The 14,075-nt window shown below is 46.9% G+C and overlaps 1 protein-coding gene across 6 annotated transcripts in view; it reads right to left on the bottom strand.

Moving 5' to 3' along the window:
• The window catches only part of PAX7 (paired box 7), a 104,099-nt gene that overhangs the window by 51,379 nt on the left and 38,645 nt on the right, over window positions 1–14,075 (bottom strand). For all 6 annotated transcript variants that reach the window (XM_051637518.1, XM_051637524.1, XM_051637521.1 and 3 more), the window contains one exon: window positions 2,627–2,826. In XM_051637518.1, coding sequence (XP_051493478.1) covers window positions 2,627–2,826 — 200 coding nt within the window. The remainder of the gene's footprint in view (window positions 1–2,626; window positions 2,827–14,075) is intronic.

Raw genomic sequence — 14,075 nt, 5'->3', positions numbered from 1 at the left:
CTTTGCTAAGTTCACCTTTCATGTGGTAAAGCAAAGAGGTAAGGAGGAGAAAGAAGCAAAGAGAGGGACAGACTCACTGGTGTTTGTTCAGGGCTTGTCTGGTGATTAACAAAATGGGATTCTAGTGCAGGGGTGTTGTGTCTCTATGAGACAGAAAGCAAGCCTGACAGCAATATCTGAGATGTCATTCAGAGCCTCAGGTGTGATCCAGAGATTGTCCAGCCATGGCCACGCAGCAGCCAAGTGGCACTGAGATCTAGAAGCTGGACCAGACACTGAGGAGCAGTGAAGGCTGCTCTTGAGTCTCTTTTGTAGCTACAGGTCACAACACACTTCTCAAACATCTGCCTCCCATTTTACATGTTGACAGGATGAGCTTTTGGGGACAAGAGAGATGAGCAGATGTTGGCATGGCCCTTAACATGCAGGAACCCTGATCTCAGCTGGCCCTACATCTTGAATCCAAAGCACGTCTCTTGGCCTTAAACACTCTGTTGAGACAGGAGTAAGACTATAAGGTGGTGGAAGATTCCCTGCTGGATGGGTACATGTGTGGATGTGTGTGTGTGGTTGCCTTCCCCCCCCCCCCCCCCGCCAAGAACTTGATTGACTAATGTTTGTAGGTCCCAAGAGCCAGTAAAAGATCTGCTCTGATACCCAGAAAATTTTACAAGGGGCGGCAGGCTTAAAAGTGGTGGGAAGAAGCTGACTCTGCCAGGATGTCAGAATGAGAAAGCCATCAGGAATGTGCCTTGGAGAACAGCTGCTACTTAGAGCCCTGGCAGGAACCTCCACAGAAACTGCCTGGGAGCAAGTAAGGGGATTCAGAAATCACAGCTTGAGTCGAGGGAAAGGTTCTTTTTATTTATTTATTTAGATTTCCCTTTCCCTGCTTTTGCCTCCCTCCTTTCTCCCAGCCTTGTCACAGTGAGGTTAGAGTGCCTTGGAAAAGAATGAACCTGCCTCTGGTTTTTGCACCCCTGGCACTTCAAGGCTTCTCCCTTCCTCCCCAGCATTCCCACATCACGGCTCAGGCAATGCAGGTTTCTCTCACCCCATAAAAAGGTGTTACCTAAACTCCGTTCTGCCCTGAAACTTCTTTTTCTTCACCTGCTTGCCACAGAAACATCTCTTTTTGTTTCCTTCTTAACATCTTATGTCCATCCACAACAAGCAAGACCAATTAGAAACAGAATATGCAAAACAAAAATGGGGGAATTTACACTTTCCAACTTTAGGTAGCTTAGTCACCTAAATAAGCCACTTTCCCAGGCTCCACCTGTCTATGAACTTACATGGCTAACGAATTAACACTATTACTGTTGAACACTCTGGCACAGTCTTTTGGCTAAGATCAAAACTAGAATGAGTTTAAACGTGCTATATTTCCTTTTTGCAGTCTCCATAGTCACATCTTGAGGGATGATGGATTCAGGAAAATCCAGCACCTCTCAAGAGAAAGTTGGAGGGAGGTTAGAGGGCATCTGCTGCAGTGCTGAGACTGGCTGAGCAGTTCTTTGGGAAAGAAGGCTAATGAATATCCCTTAACCAGTGAATATCCCAGGTGTGGGGGTGAAATGTCCATTCCCAGACAGCTGGGGGAAAACAGCAAAAACATTTGGCAGTTTGGGCTTCTGAGTGAGCACATCCGAGCTCATTATCCTGAGAACCACAGAACAAAATAAACCAAAAAAGCCCGTTTTGTTTTGGAGGAGTTAATTGAGTGACTGTTTCCTTGCCACAAGCCTGAAGCACATTCTCCCTCTTCTCTCAGTGCCCACAGTTCCAAGGTATAGAGACCCCTGTGCTCAGCCTGAAACCTAATCCCACTGCCCACACGGAGGACGGACTGCTGGGGTCTCCATTTCACTTCTTTAACCCAGCACAATCCCCAATCCCTCCCCCCTTTCCTTCCCTTTCCCCAAGGGACTCTATTATACCCCCCGATCTGTTCACACTCCTTATCCCTCTGCATGTTTGCACACACTGCTGACCCAGCCTTTATCTGGAAGACATAAGGGTCTCTGTGTAGAGTTCCCACAAGGGCTATTAATCGTGTAGATGTCAGAATCCCCTGGCTCCAAACCCTCCCTTCCTGTTCCTCCCCTCTTCTTCCCTCCCCCCGCCCTTTTTATGCTCTCTGGAGATCCAGGGAAAAAAAAAGTTTTATGAAAATTCACACAGGGAACTTGCAAACTTTGCAAAATATGATCTACTCCCCTGGGCAAGGTTGGTAAATGGTTCTCCTAAAACACCAAATACAAACAGACACACACACACTGCTTCCTTCTAGGCAAATGGAGGAATTTCCTCCAACAGAAAACAGAGCTAAATGCTCTGCCAAGTTCGGGAAAGTTTGGCTTCTGATCCCAACCTGGATGGAGACCCTCCAGCTGGTACCTCTGCAACAGGCCAAATCCAAATGGTCTATCTGCAAATCCATGGGAACGTGGGAATCTGCAGAACTGGATTTAAGTCTCGGACCCTTACGGATACAGCTCCAGAAAAGTCTGTCCATATTACCACCTTTCAACACTCTCCTACCCAGCACTACTCTCTCCTTCCCCAAGGTAAACAAGCAGCTGTGCCACCAGGCTGACCTGCCATGCACTGCCTTAGTCCTTACCTGAACTCGGGCCTCTGTGAGCTTGGTTCTCTGAGCCAGCTCCTCTCGTGTGTAGATGTCTGGGTAGTGGGTTCTCTCAAAGGCCTTCTCCAGCTCCTCCAGCTGCTCAGCTGTGAAAGTGGTTCGGCTGCGGCGCTGCTTGCGCTTCAAGGGCAGGTCTGGTTCGGATTCCACGTCGGAGCCTTCGTCCAGTCTGTTACCTGGGGTGGGAAAGAAGTGAGAGATGAGGCCTACATGGTTAAAAAGCCACAGGGAGAAAGGCTGTTGGAAGAGATGAACAGCCCAGCAAAGTCATCTCACTTCTCCTGTGATGGTGTCCACCTAAGCACTCTGCCCATGTACAATACCATTTATTTCTGTACTTTCCTACTATTACTTTTTCCCCAAACTGTAAAAAGACAAGTTATGAAAATCAGAACTGTTTGCAGGAAAGTGAGGGCTCAAAGTCCCCTATTCAAGTCTTTACAGAGAAAGAGCTTCCAATTGTTGACTTAATTACTGCAAGAAATTGAATTTTTTTAATTTGAAATGACTGTTTCAGAGTTGCACATCGAACACTGAAAAGATGTAGAGGCTGAAATGAGCATATAAATGCACAGTGTGTGTTTATAAATGGTGCCTTGACTTGTGCAGCCTCATTTCCTCTTGTGTTTTGTCAAGCATCAGCACTTCAAGAGTCTAATTTATTTTTAAGCCATCTCAGGAATTAAAAAAAATAATAAATTAGGAATTTTTACATCTGGGAAAAACCTTTCCAACTCTGCTTTGTTTCTGGGGTGAGCTGGCCTTGGGATACAGTTCCTCTTTTCTTCACTTCCCAAATTTCAGCAGGAGCTTTGCACAAGAGCAGACTCCTAGGGGATTAAGATGCCATTAAAGTCCTTTACCAATGTCTAACTGGTCACCTGCTTCCTCCACTTTCACTTGCCATGGACCTCTGCCTTTCCCTTCTCCCTGCCTTTAGCCCTGGACCATAACTATTGCTTCCTGAGAGCCTTATCAAACCTGAAGAAGTATAGATGGAATAAGTAACCCAGTTTTGCTCTCTTTTTTTGTGTCTGGAGACAAAGCAGAAGGCACTGCATTGACACTCCCCAAATCCACAGTCAGACCCAGTGGGTTTTAGAGGGGACACACCAAGAACAGGGTTAGCTGTCACTCTGATGTTCACCAGAGGCCTCTCATGGAGCAAAGCTTGGGTTTCAAAGAGGTGCAGGTTATCAGTTTCCTGCAGTGTGGGTATTGACGTATGGAGGAGCTCAGCCAGGCCAAAACCTGATGTCTGCTTTTGGGACAGTGAAAAATGGGCCACTGGTTCATGGCAGCAGAGAAGGAATAATATGAAACCTTTCAGCTAGGTGAGAGATCTGGCCTCTGTCACCTTTTCCTTCTCTCTCATGGTAACAGCAGACTGACTAAATGTGCACTTATTTTTTCCCTACCCAGCCTGCCATTCAAAAGGACTGCACAGGCAGACTGTGAGTTAGAATCTCCTTAAAAACCATGCTCACATACGTATGTTTTTCTTTTGCTTAAACCTTTGCTAATTTAGGATGAAAGCAGGACTCACACATGCTCATCCTGACAATAAAGTTCCCTAAAGTCACTGAGTGTTTTTCAGTCCTCGTTTTTTGTTCAGCTCCTATATTATCATCATCCAGAAAATCTGCCTTTTTCTTTGCAGAGCTGGGAACAGCAGCTGTGACTTCCCCAACAGCTGCTGGAGAGTGGTGGCAGTTTGAGGAGTAAGAGGCAAAGATCCCATTGGAGCTCACTTGTTTATACCGAGCTCACCACAAAATGCCATCGCATTCATTCTGCTGCAGTGCAAAAATGCTTTTATGTCTTGGGGCAACTACAGTTGCACTGGAATCAAAGGAACTCTGCTGCACAGGATGGGGTGGTTTATTTTGGGGGGCAAACCCATCACCTCAAGAGGTTTTCCCTTTTTCTAGCTCGAGCTTATCAATACACAGGGTCTTTACATACATTCATCTTTTTAAATCAGTGAGAAATTCACTGTTGACTTCAGAGGAACAGCATCTGCCACACATTTTAAAGACAGTTTCACCACCCGTAGCAGAAATTGGTTACTAAACTAGCTTTATGGTTCTGTCCATTTTCAGATCAGGTCTAGAGTCTCAAGTGGTGTAAAAGGAACATCTGCACTTGAAAATAACAGCCATCCACATCTGGGTCCCAGATGATTTGGGGCAGGTAGAAACACATCTGGACCTTGGAGAGCCATGCTGTGCAAAAGCACATCTGGAAACCTAGAGTATACAGTAAATTAATTTAATCACTTAACTCACCATCTATTAGTGGTTTAATTAGTATCTTTTCTGGAAATACTTCATACGAACAAAAACAAAAAAAGGATGGAGGTGTGTTTCGGTCCAGGATGTGAGTGGGCCAGTGCCAGGGAGAAGGAAAACACACAAAGTGAAATGTCATTTAACTCTGCAGCTGAACACATTTCTTTCCAGTAAATAGACACTCGTGTACAGTTAGTATGCATGCTCAGAGCAACTTCCAGCCTGTGAGCTCTCTAGCACCAGAATTGTCATTTGCAGCATGTTTCACACCTCATGCAACAAAGCCCCAACCTGCTTGGCAAGTGTTATGGTGACAGCCATGTCAAAAAGACCTTTTTAAGATCTAACTCTTGGCTGCTTGATAGCAATTCTGTAACATCTACCTGCAGCTCACCCACTTGGCTGGTCCAACTGCTCACTACAAATCTGGGATCCAGTATCTGCCCAAGTGAGGGGGAATAGTCCAGAAAAGGATCTCCAACATGTTTCATCTCCCACACTTTCTTTGTTACAAAAGTCTGGAACAGCCACACTGTCTTCAACAGCTTTATGCTGTTTCAGGAGAGGAAAACTGATTGTCATGACTAACAACCTGTCCTGCTCACAGCAGCAGCAGTGACTGTGCTGGCCATCATGCTGGTTGCAGGGTTGAAAGAGTGGAGAGCCAAACCTTGCCATATAAACTGAGGTAACGCTTCTCCTCCACAAGTCTCCAAACAGCTCCCAACTGGCATTATCTCCACTTCACAACCATGGCAGGGGTGGCGGATGTCACCCACCTACGGTCACCCTGTGAGTCAGAAGCAAAGCTGGGAAAAGAAGCCACAGCTCCTTGTGCCAAGTCCAAGGCTTCAACAACCCGACAACAAAGACCGAACCAAGATAGCAAGAAAAATCCCAGGGTATGTTTGGAACCAGCTGGTCTTAGTCCGATGCAGCTGCTGCTGTCAGACACAGATTTATTAAATAATATAGAAAGTCTTTCAGCTGAGACAGACTGTGGTGGGAGCCCATTATCTAATGCACCTCCTACCATCAGGGGACAGTCTCCCTTACCTGCCTTGAAGATCTAACTGGTCTTTTCCATTCCCAAACAGCTCAAATCGGCTGGACAAACCCCTGCTGTAATCCCTACAATGTTTCTATGCAATGAGAAGTTTTCCAGAGATCCAGGACTAACACTAGGAAACTTCAGGTGGTTTCATGCAAAACTTGAATGCTTCAAGCCCCTGATCTAGTGCAAGGTGTCCCTGCCCATGCAGAGGGGTTGGAACTAGATGATCTTTAAGGTCCCTTCCAACCCAAACCATTCTATGATTATGATTCTATGATTCATTTTTTTGCCACAACATCCCTGTGTAAAAAATGGATGCGTGGCACTGCCAACAGCAGGAGCAGGGGGAGAATCCCAGTTTGCAGCCTCCAGCACAACAGGGCTGTTGCAGTAGAAATAATCACCAGCATGCACAGGTAGCATTTTACACTTACTCAGCACAGAAAACAATGAACACCCTGTAAATGCAAAGGTGGAGAAATCTCTACCAGCAGCTTCATGGGTGGCTTACCAATCATTGGTTGTGCTGAAGGATGGGAACCAGCTAGCTGTCCGATACACGGCTCCCCTAGGATATCATACTGGCTAAAGATTGACAGAAAAGAATAGAATGGAGAGGTGAATGGAGGAAAAAATCTCATGAGAGGACAAGTCAGAGAAAAGGAAAAACTAACAGAAAAGTGTGTATGTTACAAGACACACACACTGACCCCACTCTGTTTTTTTAAGAGCAATTCCAGTTTTATTAATTAGCGTAACTGCTCTGAAAGGAAAAATCCCAAACTGCTCAAATCTCTTTGCTTTGCAGTGCTCTTAGAAATAAAGAGGGATAGGCTTTGGTATGGGAATGAAGGCAAGATTGCCAGTGTGAAAATTCCTCTGCTCAGAGGGTGCTATTCAGATGGACAGGCACCTTTTTGGAGCAGAGACACAACCACAGCTCATGCAAAGGGGGAGAGAAGACAGCGCAAAGGGACTTGCTGAAGGTTTGCACAGATCAATGTCAAATCCCACATCTTCAGGGAGAATGAGCTGGGGAAAACTTAATAAACCAAAATGGTTCTTTCTCTCCATGGAAATGAGTGCAGCCAGAGCACGTGTGTGGGATGGCATACGAAAGGTGACAAATATAAGTCTGGGCTTGTCCTGGGTTCCATTCTAGCATGAGGAAATGTGAAAATTATGGACCACAAACTCACATTCCTGAATAACGCTGTTGATTCAGGTTGGGGTGCAATTAACAAGAGCTGGGCACAGCTCTCTGGAAGGTTTGAAAGGAACACAGGTACACTGGACCTTGAGGAAAGGAACAAGAAAAACCCTCTGTAATTATGGATTGGATGTGTCCTCCCTTTCCCCATTCCCTCCACTCCTCTGTTTCCCTTCCTCCCCCTCTGGCTTCCTCTTTCCACCTCCGTTCACTGCTTCTGGGCACCTCTTAGCCCTGGAGTTAAATTAATCAACAGGATTAGGTGGAATCAGCCACAAGACCCTCCAGGCTCAGACTGAGCCCTTGATGCTCTACAAGGACCTGCTGCCTTGTCTTGAAGCACCTTGGTGCCGTCTGGAAGGATTGGCAGACAGGACCAGGCATGAAAACGCATTCATTAAAGTGGGGATCGGATTTTCTTGGGGGTAAAGGGGAGCTGCACGTTCTCTCCTTCAGCATTTCTCATCTCATTTCCCCTCTCTCTTTCTCTCTTGCTTCCAGCTGCACCATCCTAAAAATTAAATGTGTGTTGGAGGGGAGAGACAAAGAGGGGGAAGGGAATGGTTTTGTGAATGGCTTAGCTGTAACTGCACCTTTTGTGCTGCAACTGCCTTTACAAACTCACCCAGACACTGCTGGATCAACGGTGATGCTATGAAACCAGACCTGGAGGGGACTGGTCAGGAAGCTAATGCAGCCATGGAGGAAACTGGGATTTAACAGCATAAGAGGTAAGAAAAATCTCATACTGAAGGTACCAGCAAGATCTGAACACCCACACAGTACAGCCCCACACCAGGTCCCCCTTCTTCACAACTCCCTCCATTCACCAGAGCTTGGCGGCCCCAAGAGTTATCCCTGCATAAAGGTAGGCATGCACATTTTCCCAGTCCCAGGTGTACCTGAACTTCAGGTACATAAGAGGAATAATAAGATTTATTATATATCCATGGCAAGGATCTCAGCCATAGCACATCTGTGGAGCAGGAAGGGTGGGACCCCACATCTCCCACTTTTTACTCCCCCCAAAAGGATGTGGGATGAGCAAGGATCACCCAGACTCAGCCATTTATTCACAGAGCATGTCCCCTGTGCTGGACCCTGCAGTCGACAGCTTCAGAAGCAAGAGCTGAAACTCTCCCTGACTTCTCAGCATCTGCCTTTCCCTCTGGCAGAAACCAAACAAAACCCATCAAAATGCAAACAAGACTATGAAAAGCCTAAGAGAAGGGCGACACAGTGGCAGCGTTGCAAGCACAGAAATGTATTGCCTCGATTTTTCTTCCCAACATGAAAACCAGAACACGCTTTTCTCTCTCTTCTTGGAAAATGATTAAGTCCTGAGTTCACAATGAGACAGAGATGAGCAGAATAACCCTGCTCCCCTCCAAACCTATTCAGCAGCAGGTGGGACTGCAAAGGGAGGCAGAGGTGTTTCAAATTCATCTCTCACCCCCTTCTCCTGTCCAAGCACATTCCCAGACACAAAAAAAAACAATCATCCACACAGCACATACAATAAAGCTTGGGTTTCCCCCTCCCTCCCCTTTTCCAACCTGTAAACTCCCCATTCCCCAGCATTTGCTCGTGCCTGTGCAGCTGTATTACAGTTTAACATAGTTTAGAGGGCTGTGGTGTGGAGCAGAGGCAGAAAACGAATCACATAATAGTTGATATGCGTTTTAATCAAGTAATTCGGCCCAAGCAGAATGACAGTGCCTGTTGGTGGGGTGCCCTTGAATACCAAACAGACTGCGTAGCAGGCCTAGGAAAATGAAAAAGTCATTTACAGCTCAGCTGGGGACTGCAGTGTTCAGCAAAGTATTAGTGTGGGGGCCTTGGGAAATGAAGGTTTGGGTATTTTTTTTCTTTCTTCTTTTTTTTTATTTTTTATTCAGGCACTGAACCGGCCAGCTGTAACCAAACCACGGATGGAGGTAATGTCCATGATGGACTTTACAACCTGGAAATAATACAGTGGAGCTGATGCTCTTGAACGGAGAGGCAGAGACAGTGTGTGTGTGTGTGTGTGTGTGTGTGTGTGTGTGTGTGTCTGTCTGTCTGTCTGTCTGTCTGTCTGTCTGTCTGTGGGGAACACAGGGAGGGTCAAAGAGAAAGGTGTTTCACAGCTGGATAATTCCCTCCTCATGTCAAGATCTTTACTGAATGCGGAAGGATGTGGAAGGAAGGATGTTCATTTGTGGAAGGAGAAGGTGTAGGATGGAAAGCTGGACGTTTAATGGATGAAAAAGGAGCAAATGTAGAAGGTGTCCAAGAGTCGGCACCTCCCCATATGTGGGTGACAGGACATAGCCAGCCAGATAACCACAGCGAGAACCACACAACCTGTTCTGGCTTGGAATGTGGTATCCAATTTCTCTGTGTTTTAATCCCAAAAATTCACCTGGGAGGAGCCCAATATTCACCTGCTGAGCTTGAAGGCTCAAAGGTGGTGCAATGTTTCAAGTTTTCCCTGGTTCCAGCTGTTCTACTTCCCTGAGCACTCATCCAAAACTTATTTTCCTCCCAGCTCTGTCAGAATTTGCCTCGTAACTCACGGACTGGTTTTGGGATTTTAAGAAAATTCTTTTACAGGAGTATCTCACCTAGCACTTAGCCATGAAATACGTTTGCTTCTAAGCAAAGCAATGTAAAAGCAGGTTAAAGTACCAGTTTGGAATGCAAAGAGGTACAAAATTCACCTTTACTTTCCACTATAAATTTCCTACATCTCCTCAAATGAGCACCTTAAGCTTTCTGGGCTCCATTCTAGCTGGGTTCACAGGTACAACTACAAGTGGATCCCTACAAGACCCTGGAAAGAAAATCCAGAAAGACCCTATTTTCCTTAGGACAATCATCCAGCACTAAAAGCCTCATGGCCAACATGAGGATTTGCATTAAGTGAAGACATAGCCAACAGCTCTCTGCATTCCTCCCTGTATCAGTTGCAGCAGCTCCAGGTAACTCTGTTCTGGCTGGGAAGGTACCTGTGCCTTGAAGCTGGAAGCTAAAACTACATGAGGCTTTTTCAAAGCCCACAAAGAAGGAATTGCATCCCTAAACAGATGTTCTTTCATAATCCATATAGACCAAGCAAACTCCTTTGCTGATGGTCACCAGTGCAGTTCTGGTCCAAGCCAAGAAGCTGTACTCCTTGATCTCAGGGGCTCTATCCACTCTGCATGTAAAAGTAGTGAGAGGCATCAGGGCCCCAGCAAATCCTCCTGCAAATCAGGGTCTGGCAGCAGAGGTACCAGCTGCAGTGCCCCCATGCAAAGACACATGGTCACAAAAAACACAACATATTCTGTTCCTTGCGAGCAGTGAACAAAACCAAATCATCCAGAACATTTGGAGGAAGATCAGGAGGGAGGGAGGGCGAAAGAGAGCCTATGTCTCCAACAGCCTTTGTTAATTCCCAGCACTGGCCTGAGCATAAACAGATGGAATATCCATCAACTCCAGTCGTCTTTTCTTTTCTTTCAACTTTTTTCTAGTTCTCGCCTCCCTGCCCCCTCTACCCCTAACACTCTTTCTTCTGGCTTTTGTTTGGCCTTTTAAAGAACCCCGAGGTAATGAGGCCTGCTCCAACTCCCCAGCACATCTGTGAAGTCCATAAAAGGCCCCTTTTTCACTTCAATATTCATAGCTGCGTGCTTGTGGCAGGAGCAGGATCCAGCGGAGGGCTGCACGAGAGGGACTGCAGGGGCTGGCTGGCTCCTCTGCTTGAATTGAAACGATGTAGTTAGAGAGGCATCAATAGCACTCCCGAAACTGGGAAGCAAAGGGAGACCAGCTGGGATATGGCGGGAATAAAGAGGCAGGGAAAAGAAAAGGTCTGCTCACTTTCTCGGGAGTTTTCCCCCGTTTGCTTTCTTCCCTTTTCATTTCTCCAGTTCCCTTAAAATAATTCTTCATGGATGTAGGGAAGTTGATGGAGCTGCACAAATACGTCCCATTCGGGGGTCTGAGCCGCACAGGAGAACTGGGAGTAAGTACCCAGGATGCTGGAAACCTGCTAGCATTAAGGATGGGAGATCTGATCCTCTGATAACCACCTTGACTTACAACTCAAAAGCAGCAGGCAAAACCATTATCTGCCCTGCAGTGCACAAAGCCACACCCCTTGTTCAGGCAAGAAGGACTAGTGTGTATATAGTACCTGGGGTTGAAAAACCAGTAGGTGACTGACCAAATGGTAAAATGAAATGCATATGTTTAGCTTGGTACTCTCCATTTTGTTTCAGCACTGGTCCTGGCAGAGGTACTTAGTGTGGCACAACCCCAAGTCAGCAGGAAGCCCCTCTCCTGGAGCTCAGCCTACACCCCTGCCTGTTCCCACTGTATTCATGCTGTGCCTAGACAGGGTTGAACCTCCAGCTGGGGGCCAGGGAGGTGCAAGGAAACGCCGGTGATGCCCAGCTTGCTGGAACCCCCCCTCTCTGTGCTCCAGCCATGCTTGTTTTCCCCCAGCAGCAAGCACACATAACATCCCAGCCACTCTAGTGAGGGAGTGTCCAGGAGCCCACTACACCAGTTTGCCTCCTCATTCTGAGCACAATACAGTATCTAACTGCTCCCCACATGCATTTCGACCACCCTCTGAGGGTGCCTGGAGGCACAAATACTGTCATAGAAAAGACACTGTACTATTCAAACACCTTTGTGAAAACAACACTCACATCCACAGGAGAGAGACTCAGGACTGACCCCAGCCAGGTCAGGCATCTCTGGGCAGTTTTGCCCTTATAACTCACTTCTTGTATTGAGAAACACGTATTCTCCTATGCTGGCCCCAATCCCCCATCCTTAACCTATCCAAGTGCTATTTACTTGGTAATTTTCTCTAAGCTGACTGAGCAAGAAGCACCATAGGATGATACCTGAGCAAAAGTCACTTATCTCCAGCTCCAGGCTGGGATTCACTCAGTGTAACATGTTCATCAGCACATGCCACCTGCACAGCCATGCCATCTCCAATGTCCAGCACCCATCAAGGCACGGAAATCCAGGTTTCACAGCTTCTTGCCTGTGACAACCTCTGCTCCCTCTGGCTTTGTCCCAGCAGGGCTCTACTCATGTACTTGAAGTCCTGCCACCCTTTCTGTTCCAGCTCTGGGCCCCACATGCTCTGCCAACACATCTCAATCTTGGCCGATAGCTGCCTTGCTATTCATACCCTGAGGTCCCTGCACAGCTCTATCATTGCTCCTCCATCCCAATTTGCAACACCCTCTTATTTTCATCCTAAACCCCTATATAGCTCTGCCAATGGCCCTTAATCTTGTCCTGTAGTTCCTCTGCTGTTCCAGCCCTGGGCCTCCCTGGCTGGATACATCAAGTTAAAGACCTTTCAATATAAGACTCTTTCAGGAAAGAGAAACAAATTTAACCTCATAAACCTTTCCCAATCCTGAAAAACCAGCCTGTGAGAATGAGGCACCAGAGACCACTTAACCACACATGAGAAACACATTCCTCCTGCTGTTTGCAAGCCCTGCTTCATTTATCTGAATGTCAGACCAACCGCCTGAAGCCAAGAGGTGTGTGAGAGGGGGCACGAGCAGCCGCTTTGCTTCCTTTACTTTGTCCTCTGCTGTGTCTGTGAAAACAGAGGGATGCAGCAAAAGTAATTAAGGAAGTTCTCCTTGGAGAACATCTGATTCTTTTGCCCCTCTTCTGCTTCCTTCCCTTTCCTGTGTCCTTATGTTTTTTTACTTATGCACACAATATACATACAGATGTATATATACACACATCCTCGCTTGCTACATCCACTTGCTTTCCTCTTCTCATGCACCACCACTGCCACCTCTCTTTCTCTCTCCATCTTTCTGCCCCTCCTCTGCCTACTTTTCTCCCAACACACACAAGACACTTAAAGCTTTACATTCATTTCAGCCCACAGAGAAAACACCAAAGTACGTGACTGTAAAGAGCTCTGGGAGAAAAGGACCTGCAAGCAGAGCATGCCCCTCATCAAGCTGGCCAACAGCAACTCGGGCTGCTGCTGAAAATGTGTTGAGAAGCTGGACTGTGACATTTGCCTGCAATTGAACCCCTCTGCTTGTCTCTGCTCTCTGCTAGCCAAGCTGGGGGAAGAAAGAAAAGTATCGGGAGGAGAGAATGCAAGTGACAGAAAGAAGGATTGAATGAAGGAATGAAAAGAAAGAAAGATATCCCTGCGCCGCTTGGTCCTTTATCAGCCCTGTCATCTGGTGCAGGGCCCTGTTTGCATTGTCTCACCTTGGACAAAACAAAAAGGCGTTTTTGTGCAGATTCCTTTAGAGCTGCCAGAGCCTGCACCTTAGGGGGTCGCTCAAGGCTGAATGTGCAGCTGACAGCCCCGCGCAACCCGATGTGATATCAATAAACTCCGACACATCAACTCTTCAGCACAGCTCATGTGGAAGGTACGGCTTGAATATTAAAACCTCCAGCGGCCGGGAAATAAGCTTGGGGTGGAGAGGGGGGAGGAGGTGGCTCAGAGCAAGAGGTCGGTAAGCAAGGGGGTTGTGCCAGCACAAGCTAGGGGCAAGGCAGCCAAAAAGAGACCATTACAGATCTGCTACCTGCTGTCTCACTAACTGTTCAGCATCTTTTTGCTTTTATTCTTGACCACCAGCAAGGACAAGAGGCACATGGGCTTGTATGATGGCTTCCACTGCAGGTCATGGGACAGGGATTCTCTTTGAGAATCAAACTGGACAGGAGCCCAACAGCTAAAGCAGAACCTGTGCTCACCTGCTCGATACTATGTCCTTGGTGGACTTTTGCTTCAGGGCAGGCACAGTGTATGCACAAGTGAGCAAAAGCACTACCTCTTCATGCACTACTGTTCATTATATGATGGTGCTCAAAGGTTTC

Source organism: Apus apus, chromosome 20, assembly GCF_020740795.1.
Source record: "Apus apus isolate bApuApu2 chromosome 20, bApuApu2.pri.cur, whole genome shotgun sequence".
NCBI classification, from domain to species: domain Eukaryota; kingdom Metazoa; phylum Chordata; class Aves; order Apodiformes; family Apodidae; genus Apus; species Apus apus.
The sequence above is the reverse complement of the archived record's forward strand: the minus strand, read 5'-3'. Positions and strand labels throughout refer to the sequence as shown.